The 12,074-nt window shown below is 46.4% G+C and overlaps 1 protein-coding gene across 2 annotated transcripts; it reads right to left on the bottom strand.

The window, feature by feature from the left end:
• Window positions 1-905: 905 nt before the first annotated feature.
• Window positions 906-7,430, bottom strand: LOC124681652. 2 transcript variants are annotated; one of them, XM_047216521.1, is made up of 10 exons: window positions 6,808-7,430; window positions 3,312-3,401; window positions 2,997-3,233; window positions 2,664-2,885; window positions 2,264-2,573; window positions 1,837-2,171; window positions 1,691-1,756; window positions 1,559-1,618; window positions 1,364-1,476; window positions 906-1,284 (listed from the first exon to the last, which is right to left on the bottom strand). In XM_047216521.1, exons 1-10 carry the CDS (start codon window positions 7,309-7,311, stop codon window positions 1,164-1,166), a joined length of 2,058 nt encoding a protein of 685 aa, XP_047072477.1. In that variant the 5' UTR covers window positions 7,312-7,430; the 3' UTR covers window positions 906-1,163. The 2 variants fall into 2 exon arrangements, with proteins under 2 accessions (XP_047072477.1, XP_047072478.1); XM_047216522.1 differs by having other exon boundaries at window positions 1,694-1,756.
• Between the last annotated feature and the right edge of the window lie 4,644 nt (window positions 7,431-12,074).

Raw genomic sequence — 12,074 nt, 5'->3', positions numbered from 1 at the left:
CGACGCCTAAGGTGTCAAAGAAGGCCTCCGCCGGTACCTAAAAAGCCGCCCTCCGCCGGTAGTAACACCGGAGGCCTAAGATAGCAAAACCGGCCTCCACCGGTAGTAACGCCATCGGCCTAAGGCAACAAACTTCTGGAGACGCGCGGTGCTGGCGCATGGAGGTGCTTGTAGCACTAGCAACTCCTCCGCCTGGGAGCACCTCTGCCCACCGATGGCCCGACGAGAAGGTTACTAGACGGAGGTGGAGGTTGAAGGGGGAGTATGGCGGTGTCGAGCGTGTTCACCGAGATGGATGTTAGCAACCTCGGCCTTGAGAGGAGTAGGCCACGAGCGGGGCTATGAGAGGTAGAGGAGGCCACGAGCAGGGCCATGGGAGGTTCAGGACGTCGCGCCGTCAGCGGAGTTGCTAGGAGTCGCCACTCCACTCCACGAGGGCAGGGGAGGGCGTTGTGGCGCCGAACATCATCCTTGAGGGCGAGGAGGGACCAACAGCGAAGTGCAGGTGGTGTCTCGTGCGAAGGAGGCCGACACAAAGCTCAACACAGTGGCGGGATAGGTGCTTGGCGGAGCTCGCGCAAGGGCGAACAAGGGTGCAGCAAAGCTCGTGTGGGAGCGGACGAGGGCACAGCGGCATCGGCAAGAGAGGGGAGAGGCCGGCAGGAGAGGGGGTGACTAGTAAGAAACAAGGCCGACAGCCATGGGGAAGGAAGCAAAGTTGGTGTCTCCCATGGTAAACAGGAAAAAGGAGACGAGGATAAGAAATATGTGGTCACATAGGAGGACGTGTGGCAAACAGCAACCGGCTGATGAGAGTTGATCCCACGGCAGCGCCTCCGGAGGTCGCATCCGGAGGTTCCCCATGCACCGTTTTCCATAACGAAAAGTAAACAACACCCACACAGTAAAACAACTGTTTTCTATTTGGTGTGCATCAGAGCATCGCCCCTATATGATGATGGAAACAAGAGGCCAAAAAATGTGATGTTGGGGAGTTACATCTGTCATAACTCAGAATGCCATACTTCTGTCCTTCGATGCGATTCCGCATCAAAGAGACATCTACAATTCACACGGGTAGATCGCAACTTAATGCAATAAATAAAATCCTATAACAGAAGCGAACTATAGGAGCTCTTCTATCATGTGACAGCTTTGGAGACTCATCGTCCTTGCCTAGGATATTTCCTGGGGTGGGTACTGGACTCATCTCTTGAAGATAAATATCGGCCTCTGCGTTCCCTGATTGTGTACTCCACCTCATCATACTCATCAGGAACAAAGCTGTTGGAAAGACCAAACATAATTTTACATCCCAAGCGTTAGTGGGGAGCAATTGGTCAGTGGGAACATATGAACGTACCTCCGCTGGTCATGAAAAGGTTTAGCAATCCGGCGATGGGGAGGAACTTGAGGATTTAAATGAGTTCTAGCTATCTCACTTTGAGAGCTTGAAGGGGCTGCTGACTTTTGCTCCTAAAGAACAAGAAAAATCAAGAATCAGAACCAAGATATGATTAAAAATAATAACGGGCATTTAATATGCTTCTGGAGTTACCTTGTAGCATTCATTACAATCACACATAGCAGGAGGACTTGAAGGCAACAACTCAGGTTCCTAAGAAACAGAAGCTCCAATAGTTAGCATCAACCAGCACCAAATCAAATACGTAGATGAAACAGTACATACCACCTCACGATAGGGTTCCTTGCGCTGAGATGCTACTTGGGAAGTTGAAGGCGCGAGCTCATGGTCCTAAAAAACAGAATCAACGTCAACATAAAAAATATCAAGATGTGGATAAAACAAAAAAGAAATGGAAACTAGGCGCTTACTGTCTTATAGTAGGCCTTCTCAGATCCACTGGTTGCAGAAAATTCTTCACCATTCTGACTCTGATAGCGGTTACCAGCCTTGTCACCGCTGGAGTAATGGCCATTCTGATAAGCACTGGAGTTATGATCACCTCGAATGCATTCTGGGCAAGTTTCGCTATGTGTCCTCTCCACGTAAGAATGTCTATATTTACTCCTGCTGTATTCATCTCCTTGCATGGATGCTTCATATGCTGCATGCTTATGTTTTGGATATTTATGAGCATACCGACTCTCAACATAACCATCCCGGGTTCTGGTTCCCGGGTGCATCCTCCCATATTTATGGCCGGGGTCTGCAACCAAGCATTGAAAATGACCCTTTAGCAACCTTGTGGAAGAAAGAAAGAGCAACAAATTCATTTGGTGCAGATCAAAGGAAACCAACCAGGTACTGTAGAATCTCTTCTGTAGTAAGACCTGTATTCTCGCACTGAAACAGGTCTTTCTCCATCATGAACTGCCATAGGAGGCAACCTGCCAACCATAGGTTGGTGACGGTAGTTGCTATGAGCATGATTATTTGAATAAGCACGCCTTTCAGGACTAAAATGCCTGAATCTGTTCGGGTGGGGCTCTCTATCACCATAATTTTTGCCAATAAATCCTCTTCTGACGCCCAACATGTGACTATCACCTTGCCATGAATGCTTTTTGAAAGTAGGTTTTGGTCTTTGTAAGGTAGCCTTCATACGAACCTGATAATATTGAAGTAATAATTAATCATAGCTGAAGCAAATACGCAAAAGTAGAAGTTGACCCTACATTAGAGTACGTAGAGTGGTTACCTTTGCGCTACCTTCACCAAAACGACCTTTATTGACCATATCAATACAATCTAAAGCCGCTTGTCTTGTAGTAAAGCTGATGAAACCAAAGTCCTTACGTTTTGCCGTAAACATATTTCTCGCAAGTTGTATACTATCAATTTCACCAAACTTTCCAAACTTTTCCCTCACGTCATCTTCATCCCAATGAGGTGGTAAGCCATCCAAGAAAACAGACTTTACCTATGTTCCGTAATGAAAATATGAGGTGTTAAATGGTGAAAACAAGATAATGCAATACCTCCAAGTAACATAATCAAAAAGAAGATAAAGCTGCCTCATTTGTGGTTGTACCTTTTCCATAATCTTATCATCTTGTGAAATAGTGTTTGAAAATGATATCTGCGCTCTAACATCAGTACCAAGATACAAATCTTTCTTCTGTAATTTAAGAAATCCAGCCACCGCATCCACATGTGAGCTGAAGTCTAGAAATGCATAGCCCCTATTTTTTCCCCTTCTATCCGGATTCTCAATTAAATTGATATCTTCGAGGTTTTCCAACTCAAAAGTTTTCAGCTTCTCAGCTAACTGTAACAGGTCAATTATTACTCAAAACAGCAAGGTACTTGCAACAAATGCTATTATCAATTAAGGAAGAGAGCATACGTCATCTTTTGACCAATCGAAGCAGATATTTCTCAGATGAAGGGTCTCATTATCATTGTTCTTGCATATTCCACAAGTTTTTCCCTTTATCTGAAAACCACAATTAGTCATCATAATCATGTACTGCTCTATTGGCTAGTGAAAAAAAAATTGTGTTCAATACATGCATCTGAAGCATTACAAAGAATTTTAATTATATTGAATAAAGCATCAGAAAGTACAATCAGCTTGACTAATGCAGTTGCTATACTATCAAAGAACATCTAATCAAGCCTAAAAACCTGACAGCTTAAACTTTTAAATGGGGCTGCAGTACATGATCAAACAGATGTAGACATACAACGGACTATATCATATTATACTAAAAGAAGGGGAAGTACTTAACGACTGAACTGATCTAAAAGTCAAAATGGTCATCGAAATAAAAGCCAAAACAGTTGTAAATGTTGATTCACGACCGGACAATGATAACTACGGTGCTGAAGATAGCCAACTATGCCATCTGCAAGGGATTAGAAAGACATAGGGAAGGAGCAGAGAGTAGTGCCGGAGAATAAGTTGGTTCTTGCTTGTACCAAAAGATTTCAATGCCCTCCCTCATACAGAGCTACCAAGATTTGACCCGAAGACTAACCCATCTACGTTACAAACTTGGAATTTGGAAACTAACCCATCTACGTTACGAACTCTAATTCCTGTTCTGATTGTACCCTTATTAATTGACTCAACCTCTAACATACTATTGTCATAACTGCAGACTCTGTTTCCTGGTTCTCCTGGATTGCTGGGTATGCTGGCCGCTGCCGTTCAAGTTGCAGAACTTCTCCTGCCACCAATCCCACTGATTCTATATTGACCATCGTTGCTGACTATATTTTGCTCTGGGTCTACTGCTGGTCACACCCCTCTCAGACAGATAGATTATCTTCAAGCTGTGGCGTGGTGACCAAGGCAGACTTCTTCTAAAGCCCCTCGTGGATGGGGTGTTGCGATTCTGGCTCCACATAGCACTAGAAGTAAATTATACCTTGAAGATTGCTGGGAGTATGGCTGGCAGTATAGCTGGACGTGATGCACCAGCTCTCTTCCTATCACAAGAATCAAATGACACCTTGAAGATTGCTGAGAGCATGGCTGGCAGGACGTGATGCACCATGTCTTCCATACCAGTGGCCTGATCACTTACCTTGCATGGCAAGAGGAGAAACATTGTAGCATCTCTTTGTAAATATGTCCTCCAAATCATTCTTGTATTTATATCCAATCATCACACACCAAATTAAGACGTATCTGCACTCTTTCTTCTAGCCAGACGCTCTTGGTTTGGAGATGGCATAACACATGGATAAACTGCTTCAGCCTTTTATCTATTCCAGGTGGGTGCGCCAAATAAAAAAATGGCAAACCATGAACTCAACATCTCATCCCCATGCATAAACTTCACGAAAAATCTAAACTGGTTTCCATGAGTAAATCATGTATGGAATTTTTTTATTTCAGACAAACTCGTGTCTGGGAACACCAAAAATGCTTGCATGTTTCCTGAACTGGAAACTGCATAAACAGCTCACATTAATTTCAGAGTCCTGCCATTCTCTTTGTACTCCTGAGTCCTGAATCAAAGCTTGTATGAGCCCATCTGGTGCCATGCATGGTTGCACCCCTGTTCAGTCTTCAATGTCCTCTCTTCCCAGTAACCTCTCTCACTGCTACGCTAGCTTGAGTCTTAATCGCCTGCCGCCACAGATTCCCATCCACCTCCATGGACAGTCCTACCTCCAGCATCATGGAGATAATTGAACCACACGAGTCCCTGATCATGACATCTTCATGACAGGACAACCAACGCTATGGTGGATGTTTGCAGTCAAGGATGGACGCCATGAGTTAGTCAATGTTGATGTTCTTCATCTCATGCCATGGTGGTGAGATCTAGCCCAATCGTTGTGAACTTTGACTAGCAGTCAAGATAACTAGATGGTGTGGTTTCTGGGACTATGAAGGCATGGGTTATCAGAAGAATATACAATCCACTATTTCGTATCTACTTTCGACTCTTAATACCACATCCACTATTTAGCCAGGTCACATGAGAAGTTTTATAACATGAAATGCAGATACACAGCAGCCTGGACTTCAAATTTAAACTGAGCTAATAAGAACATGTGCACTAAACTTGGATCCTTGAAGTAGAACAATTAACAAAGGATATGTGCAAATGGTCACAGTACTGTTTAAACTGGACATATATGACAAGAGACAGAGTTACATGAGCGACGTAATAACAAGGAAAACAGCTTGGACTTGGGTCTAAAGAGATGTTAAATTAAAACATCTGGACTATCATTGGACCCTCAAAGTAAAAAAAAAATTAAAAATATCAATACAAGTATCGTCATTCAATTTCTTCAATTAATATCAGCTTGAATTAGAAAAGCCTAACAAAAGGAGGAAGCAAAAAAAGAAATGTAATGAGTAAAAATGTGAACTATGCCATAGAAACGGAACATGTGTTTCTACAGTGAGGGCACATAATCGGGGCGATTAGGCCATATGACATTGATCAATACTAGGTTGGTTACCGTCTTTTAAAACTTTGAACGAAATCAATCCTGACTTAGTTTCTTCCAAACAGGCAACGAGGCTAAACTAGGTGATAATAATTAACACCATGAGTTTGGTTCCATCCAATAAAATACTGCTTGATTTACCAAGAAAGACAATTAAGAGTTGATAAAAAATGATAGGTACGCAACGAGGAGCATCATATGTTGCTTGGTTTATTAAGACTTAATGTCAACTGGTTTTCAGTTGCCATGTTGCATCACTCTTGCCATGATATGGAGAGGTTAAAAACACCAATCAGCTAGGAGCGTAAGCAGCGAAATCTGAGATTGTTAATTTAACTAGACCATGTTCATGTTGCGTTAATGAATACGTGGGCCCAGCTGGGACTATCCAAGTTTTGTGGTGATAATAACTATCACAGAGTTGGGTGATAACCGAAACCGAACCGGAATTACCGGGTAACCGGATTTGTCGGGTAGTGAAACCTACAAGGAAATTGCGCCAACTTTTAGGTAACGGAAACGATTAAAGGTATATGGCGTTACCGCGTAGACGTACTAGTTGTAAACTAAACCTTGCTGAAATCATATCCTTGTAGAACTTTAGCACGAGACGAGCCAGCCAAATAGTATAAATTGAGTGTCAGAGGTATTGCTTGAACTCGGCTACGGCTAGTTGGATTATCACAAGAAGTGTGTGTGGTGGTGTTTGTAGAGCTCCTTAATAAGCCTTGCAAAGCATGGCGGTGAGGAGAGACTTGCTGCTGAGTAACAGCCCTTGAACCTTTTGGCAAGCACAAAATGAAAACAAATAGAGCGATGCTTTCGCAGGTGCTGGGCCATTTACAAATAGAGCAGCAGTCGGTTTCATCACATAGCTAGTTAGTAGCAAGCAGTGAGACTGTAGTGGGTGTAGGTGCAAGGAATACCGTGGCGGTGCGTAGGTCGTTGGCGGCCCACCTCGCCTGCCAGACCTCTCTGAAGCGCACGAAGGCGAAGCCCTTGTTGTGTCGCGGGTCTGCTGGATCCCGGACGAGGCGCACCTGGTCGACCTCGCCAGCCTCGGCGAGCGCCCCCGCGACCTGGTCCTCCGTGGCCTCCCGCGGCAGGCCGAAGACGAAGACCTCGTACTCCTTCCTCCTCTTCCGCCTCCCCTCGTCCTCCCCTACTCCCCCCGCCACCTCGACGACCTCCTTCTCGACGATGGCGTCTTCCTCGTCCGCGGCGGCGGCGGCGGCCTCGTCCTCCTCCATGATCATCTCCTGGGGATCCTCCTCCTCCTCCTCCTCCTCGACTAGTAGTTCCTCCTCCTCGACTAGTACTTCCTCGAGCACCTCGTGGGGCTCCTCCTCCTCCTCCTCCTCCCCGAACTCGTCCATGGCGACGTTGAGGTCGAAGAGCGGGCGGCGCGGGGGCGGCGTGGGTTGGGCCATCTCCGGCAGGCACGGCGGCTAGGGTTTGGTGGCAGCGGCGGTCTCCGTTAGGATTTTGGGTGGTAGTAGTAGTGGGTTAGAAGAGTTTACCCGAGATGTGGCGATGAGATGCGATGTACGGTGCCGGGGAGGGGAGAAGAGACCAGGCGGACGGGCGGGCGGCGGCCAAAAGAAAAGAAAAGGCGTCCGTGTCCCGCAAATGAAGGCTTTCGCTAGGTGGGGCCCGTCCGTCCGTGGCAGTGGCACCACTGGCGTGCGCATACCACGACGTGTGGCCCACATGGAGGTGTAGTTGACTGCTCTTGGGAAGGTTGACTTGTGGTGTGCCTGTAACCGTTTCATTCTTTACGGCGCGTGGGTGGCAGCCACGTGGGTGAGGAGTAGTGGTGATGCTTTCGCTTTGCTGCCAGAGGAGAGGAGCCCGCGGTCCGGTGGTATTTATTTCCCTGGGCCCAGCTGGGGGTTGCTGTATGCCGACCTGGTCGGCACGGACCAGACTCGCACACCCCCCGCGCGTTGTTGGGCCAACCCAACATTCTCTCTTCTTTTATTTTATTTTATTTTATTTTATTTTTTCTTTTTTCTTTTTGTTCTACGTTTTTCAAAAGCTGTTTTTTTATTTGATTTTTAAAAATCTGGAATTTTCAAATTTTACTGAAATTTAAATATTTTCAAAATTTGAACATTTTTTCAGATTTTTGATCTTTTGTTGAAATTTGAACATCTTTCAATATGATCATATTTTAGATTTGAACCTTTTTAAATTTTTTGAATTTTTAATTTTTTAAAAAATATTTTAAAATATGAATATTTTCTAAATTTGAATAATTTTTGCGTTCGAACGGTTTTCAGATTTGACTGTTTCTCAAAATTGAATGATTTAAACATTTTCTTAATTTGAACAATTTTTAAAATTTAAAAAATTTCAAATCTGAAAAATATATATAAACAAAACAAAAAAAATAAAAAACATAAACGTGATCGTGTGCCAAAGACACTTTTCGGTAAGCAACGCGTTTTCTAGAAATACCAATTCGGGTCTCTTGAACCGCACACGCATGGCGCGTCCATGGTCGGTTTCTTTTTCCTGCCCACAAAGAGCAACGTCACAAGTCGCACAGCGGCCCGAGAGCTAGAGTAGTGTGTTTGTTGCATTTGGTGGTTGCGTTGGCTGGACGACGAGTCTCCTCGCCTGTGTTTTTTTGTATCAGTTTTTTCTCATAAACCAAACAATGTATGGCTTTTGACCAGGCCACTCTCTTCTATCTAATAATATGGTGGATATGATCGCCTTCACCTCAAAAAAATAAGCAGGGGCACCTGTTAAGCGGGAGGCAATGGGCGATAGCCTATTGCAAGTCGGTGGAGGGTGGGGTGCCATCAGCACAGTGTGAGGCGAGGTGGGGACGGGGCGATGGCACTACTAGCCCTGCGGGATACAACCAAGGGGCAGGCCGCCGCCGAGCCTAGCTGAATATTTCGGGACTGGGGGCACCGACAGCGGCCATGAATGGAGGAAAGGGAGTAGAGGACACCACCATATGCTAGGGACGGAGTCGCGGGCCAGGGATTGGGGGATGGACGCATACTTCTTCAAGTGGGGCCTACATGCCTAATTCAAATGTTATATAGGTTAACAATGTTATATTGTGTTTTGTGCAACAATGGTCGACGAGGGAATATATGGGACCGCAGAAAATGAGTCAATGATGGGCAGTGATGGCGTTGCCTGGAGGATGGGTGGCAAAGGAGAGTATAGTGGGTCAGGGGCATGGTGGAGGAGGAGGGGAGAGGAGTGGATCAGTGGGTTGTTGGGGTTATTGGTGACATGTTGTAATGGTTATGCGTGTGGGACGCGTGGGCTAGTGGCGTGGTCAAATGGGCCAAACCACCGACCGGGGGATTGTGGGCCTGCTGTAAAATACTATTAGGACGGCAGGTTAGCCCATGCAACTAGTGTTAGTCGGTCGCAGCACCAGTATTTCGGACGGGCCGGTTGTAAGGGTACATTGGTCCTAAGTGTGTTTTGATAATTAATGACAATCCTTATGGATTACTGTTTTTATTGAGCTTATATGTAGTAATACTCTATAGGTATTTTTGGTAGTCCATGTGTTGGATTCAAGTGTGGATGCCATGAAAATAATGATATACCTTGAGTATTGGCATCGTGATCTTGAGTGTTTAGTTTCAAGAGAAGAATTTAAGATATGGCTCTAAGCCGTTGTCATGATAGTCTCATGAGTTGAGCTATGGATGACTATGGTTTAGAGCATGCAATCAAATAAAGAGTTCTCCATATACCTCAAGATGTAGGGCATCTCCAGCGGCTCGATGCAAACGGTCGATGTGCGACCGTTTGCGTCCGCACGGACTAGAAATGTGTCTGCACCCAGCTCCCGCGGGCCGACGCATTGTGTCCGGGGCGTCCGCCGACACGCAAACGCGGCGCAAATATGCGGCACGTTTGCGTCTCCGCGGACGCTGCGCGGTCGCGCCGAGCGTCCACTCGCTTCCCCCACGGGCTCGCCTGGCAGCGACTCTGGTTCGATCGGCCTCGAAAGCACACAGCAAGCGCGCGAATGTCAACCGCCGGTGTGGCAACACCGCCGATCAACCCGCCAACCGCCGGAATGGAGCGCCGAACCGCCGCGGAAGAGCAACCGCCGACCTCTTCGTTATACGCGCCACCGTTAATCCCTGCAGAATATAACCCCTGCATCTATTGTAATTCACGTCGAACCGCCTTCTTCTTCTTCTCCAACACCGGCACGCCATGAGCGACTACACCCTGCCGTCGGACTCGGACAGCGAGGGCAAGTCGCCCGAATGGCTGCATTGGTGGGAATCCCCTGCGATGCCAAGCGATCCGGGCTCCACGCCCAGCGACCCTACCTCGACGGCGACTGAGGAGGAGGAGGAGGAGGAGGAGGACGGAGGCGCCAATGCCATCGACGGCCAGGAGGAGGACGGAGGCGGTGCTGGCAGCGACCCCGAGGATGAGGAGGAGGGGCAGGAGGAGGATGACTTTGTGGTGTCCCTGCATACCACTGCATGTTGTAGTATGCCAGTCGTTGAAATAACATTCGCGAAGTACCAATCCGCAAATATTACATCCCTCAGAGTAGTACAACAGAACATAGATGGTCCATAATTCATTCACATATTATTACAAACCAAACATATACATCATCTCGGAGCTCCTCCTGGGTCCAAAGAGGTTTACTCCTGGGTTCGAGGTGAAGCCAACTTAACTTACAATATAAAAGTCTTAGTAGGTTATACATTTATTCCACTCGAGCAGCTAAGTACTATAGTGTTCGCACTGCTCGGTTACTACTAATACTCCGGTAGTATAAGCTTGTTCTCCTTCGGGGGCCTCCCCGGTTCCGTAGACGATAAGGTAGTCTACGCCTTCTACCCCTCCTGAGAGGTCTGACTCCTCGTAGCAGATCTCCTTGCTCCGTATTGTCCGTCATTGGCTTCCTCGAGGTGATTCAGACAGTCTAAGCAAGGGATTATAAGAGGTATGAGTAGGAGCGTACTCAACAAGTTCATAATAGGAAAGAGGTGTTTAATGCACTAGCGACGATATTAGACCAGAAAATCTAATACCAATGCATGTTTTTATAACCATTTGTTCAAAAGGTTGCTTTTATTCAGAATAACTATGTCCGTCAACCTTCACCGGTTTACTAGAACTTTATGGAGTTCCTTTCCGGCAGTGTTCGCAGTTCCAAATCCCGGAACAAGTGATACGTCTCCAACGTATCTATAATTTCTTATGTTCCATGCTAGTTTTATGCCAATAGCTACATGTTTTATATGCACTTTATATCATATTATGGCATTTATTGGACTAACCTATTAACAAGATGTCACAGTGTCAGTTTCTGTTTATTATGTCTGTTTATTGCAGAAAAGGCCCAAAAACCAAAGTGCTCGAATAAATCCAGAAAAATTACAGAAATTCTATTTCGCCAGAAGACCCACGGAGCCAGAAGGGCCAGGCCAGAGGAGGCCCACGGCCTCCTCCCCATCCACTGGCGCGGCCAGGAGGGGGTGGTGCCGCCCTATGGGGTGGGCCCCTCGGGCACCCCCTCGCGCCGCCCTTTCGCCTATATTAAGTCCTGCCCTGAAAACCCTGGGGAGATCGACGATTTCTCCAGAAGAGTTCCGTAGCTCCGCCGCCACCAAAAACCCTAATTCGGGGGACAGAAGTCTCTATTTCGGCACCCTGCCGGGACGGGGAATTGCCCGGGAGCCATCTCCATCGACTCCATCGCCATCTTCATCGCAGTTGCTGTCTCCCATGATGAGGAGGGAGTAGTTCTCCCCCGAGGCTGAGGGCTCTACCGGTAGCTATGTGGTTCATCTCTCTCTCCCATGGTGTGATCTTTATGTGATCATGAGCTTTGTAATCTAGTTGAATATGTAGATGTTACTCTTGTCTATTATGCACTCTAGAGGTTACTTTAATATGAACTCCGGAGTCACTCTCCACGGTGTGATGGTGACAGTGTGCGCATCGTGTGTGATTCCTTTATGACGTTGTGGAGCTTGTTTACTCCGGCTTGAGGTGTGCTTTTGCAGCCCTACACAATGAATGGTGTTTGTTATCCAACAAGAGAGTGTTTGAGAGTAGCATTTATTTATTCAATTATGTGATCATTGTTGAGAGTGTCCACTAGTGAAAGTATGATCCCTAGGCCTTGTTTCTAAGCATTGAAACACCGTTTCCAACAAGTTCTGCTACATGTTCG

The sequence above is a fragment of the Lolium rigidum genome, unplaced genomic scaffold (assembly GCF_022539505.1).
Source record: "Lolium rigidum isolate FL_2022 unplaced genomic scaffold, APGP_CSIRO_Lrig_0.1 contig_5106_1, whole genome shotgun sequence".
In the NCBI taxonomy this organism is placed as follows: Eukaryota; Viridiplantae; Streptophyta; class Magnoliopsida; order Poales; family Poaceae; genus Lolium; species Lolium rigidum.
This window is presented reverse-complemented; position numbering and strand designations above follow the sequence as displayed.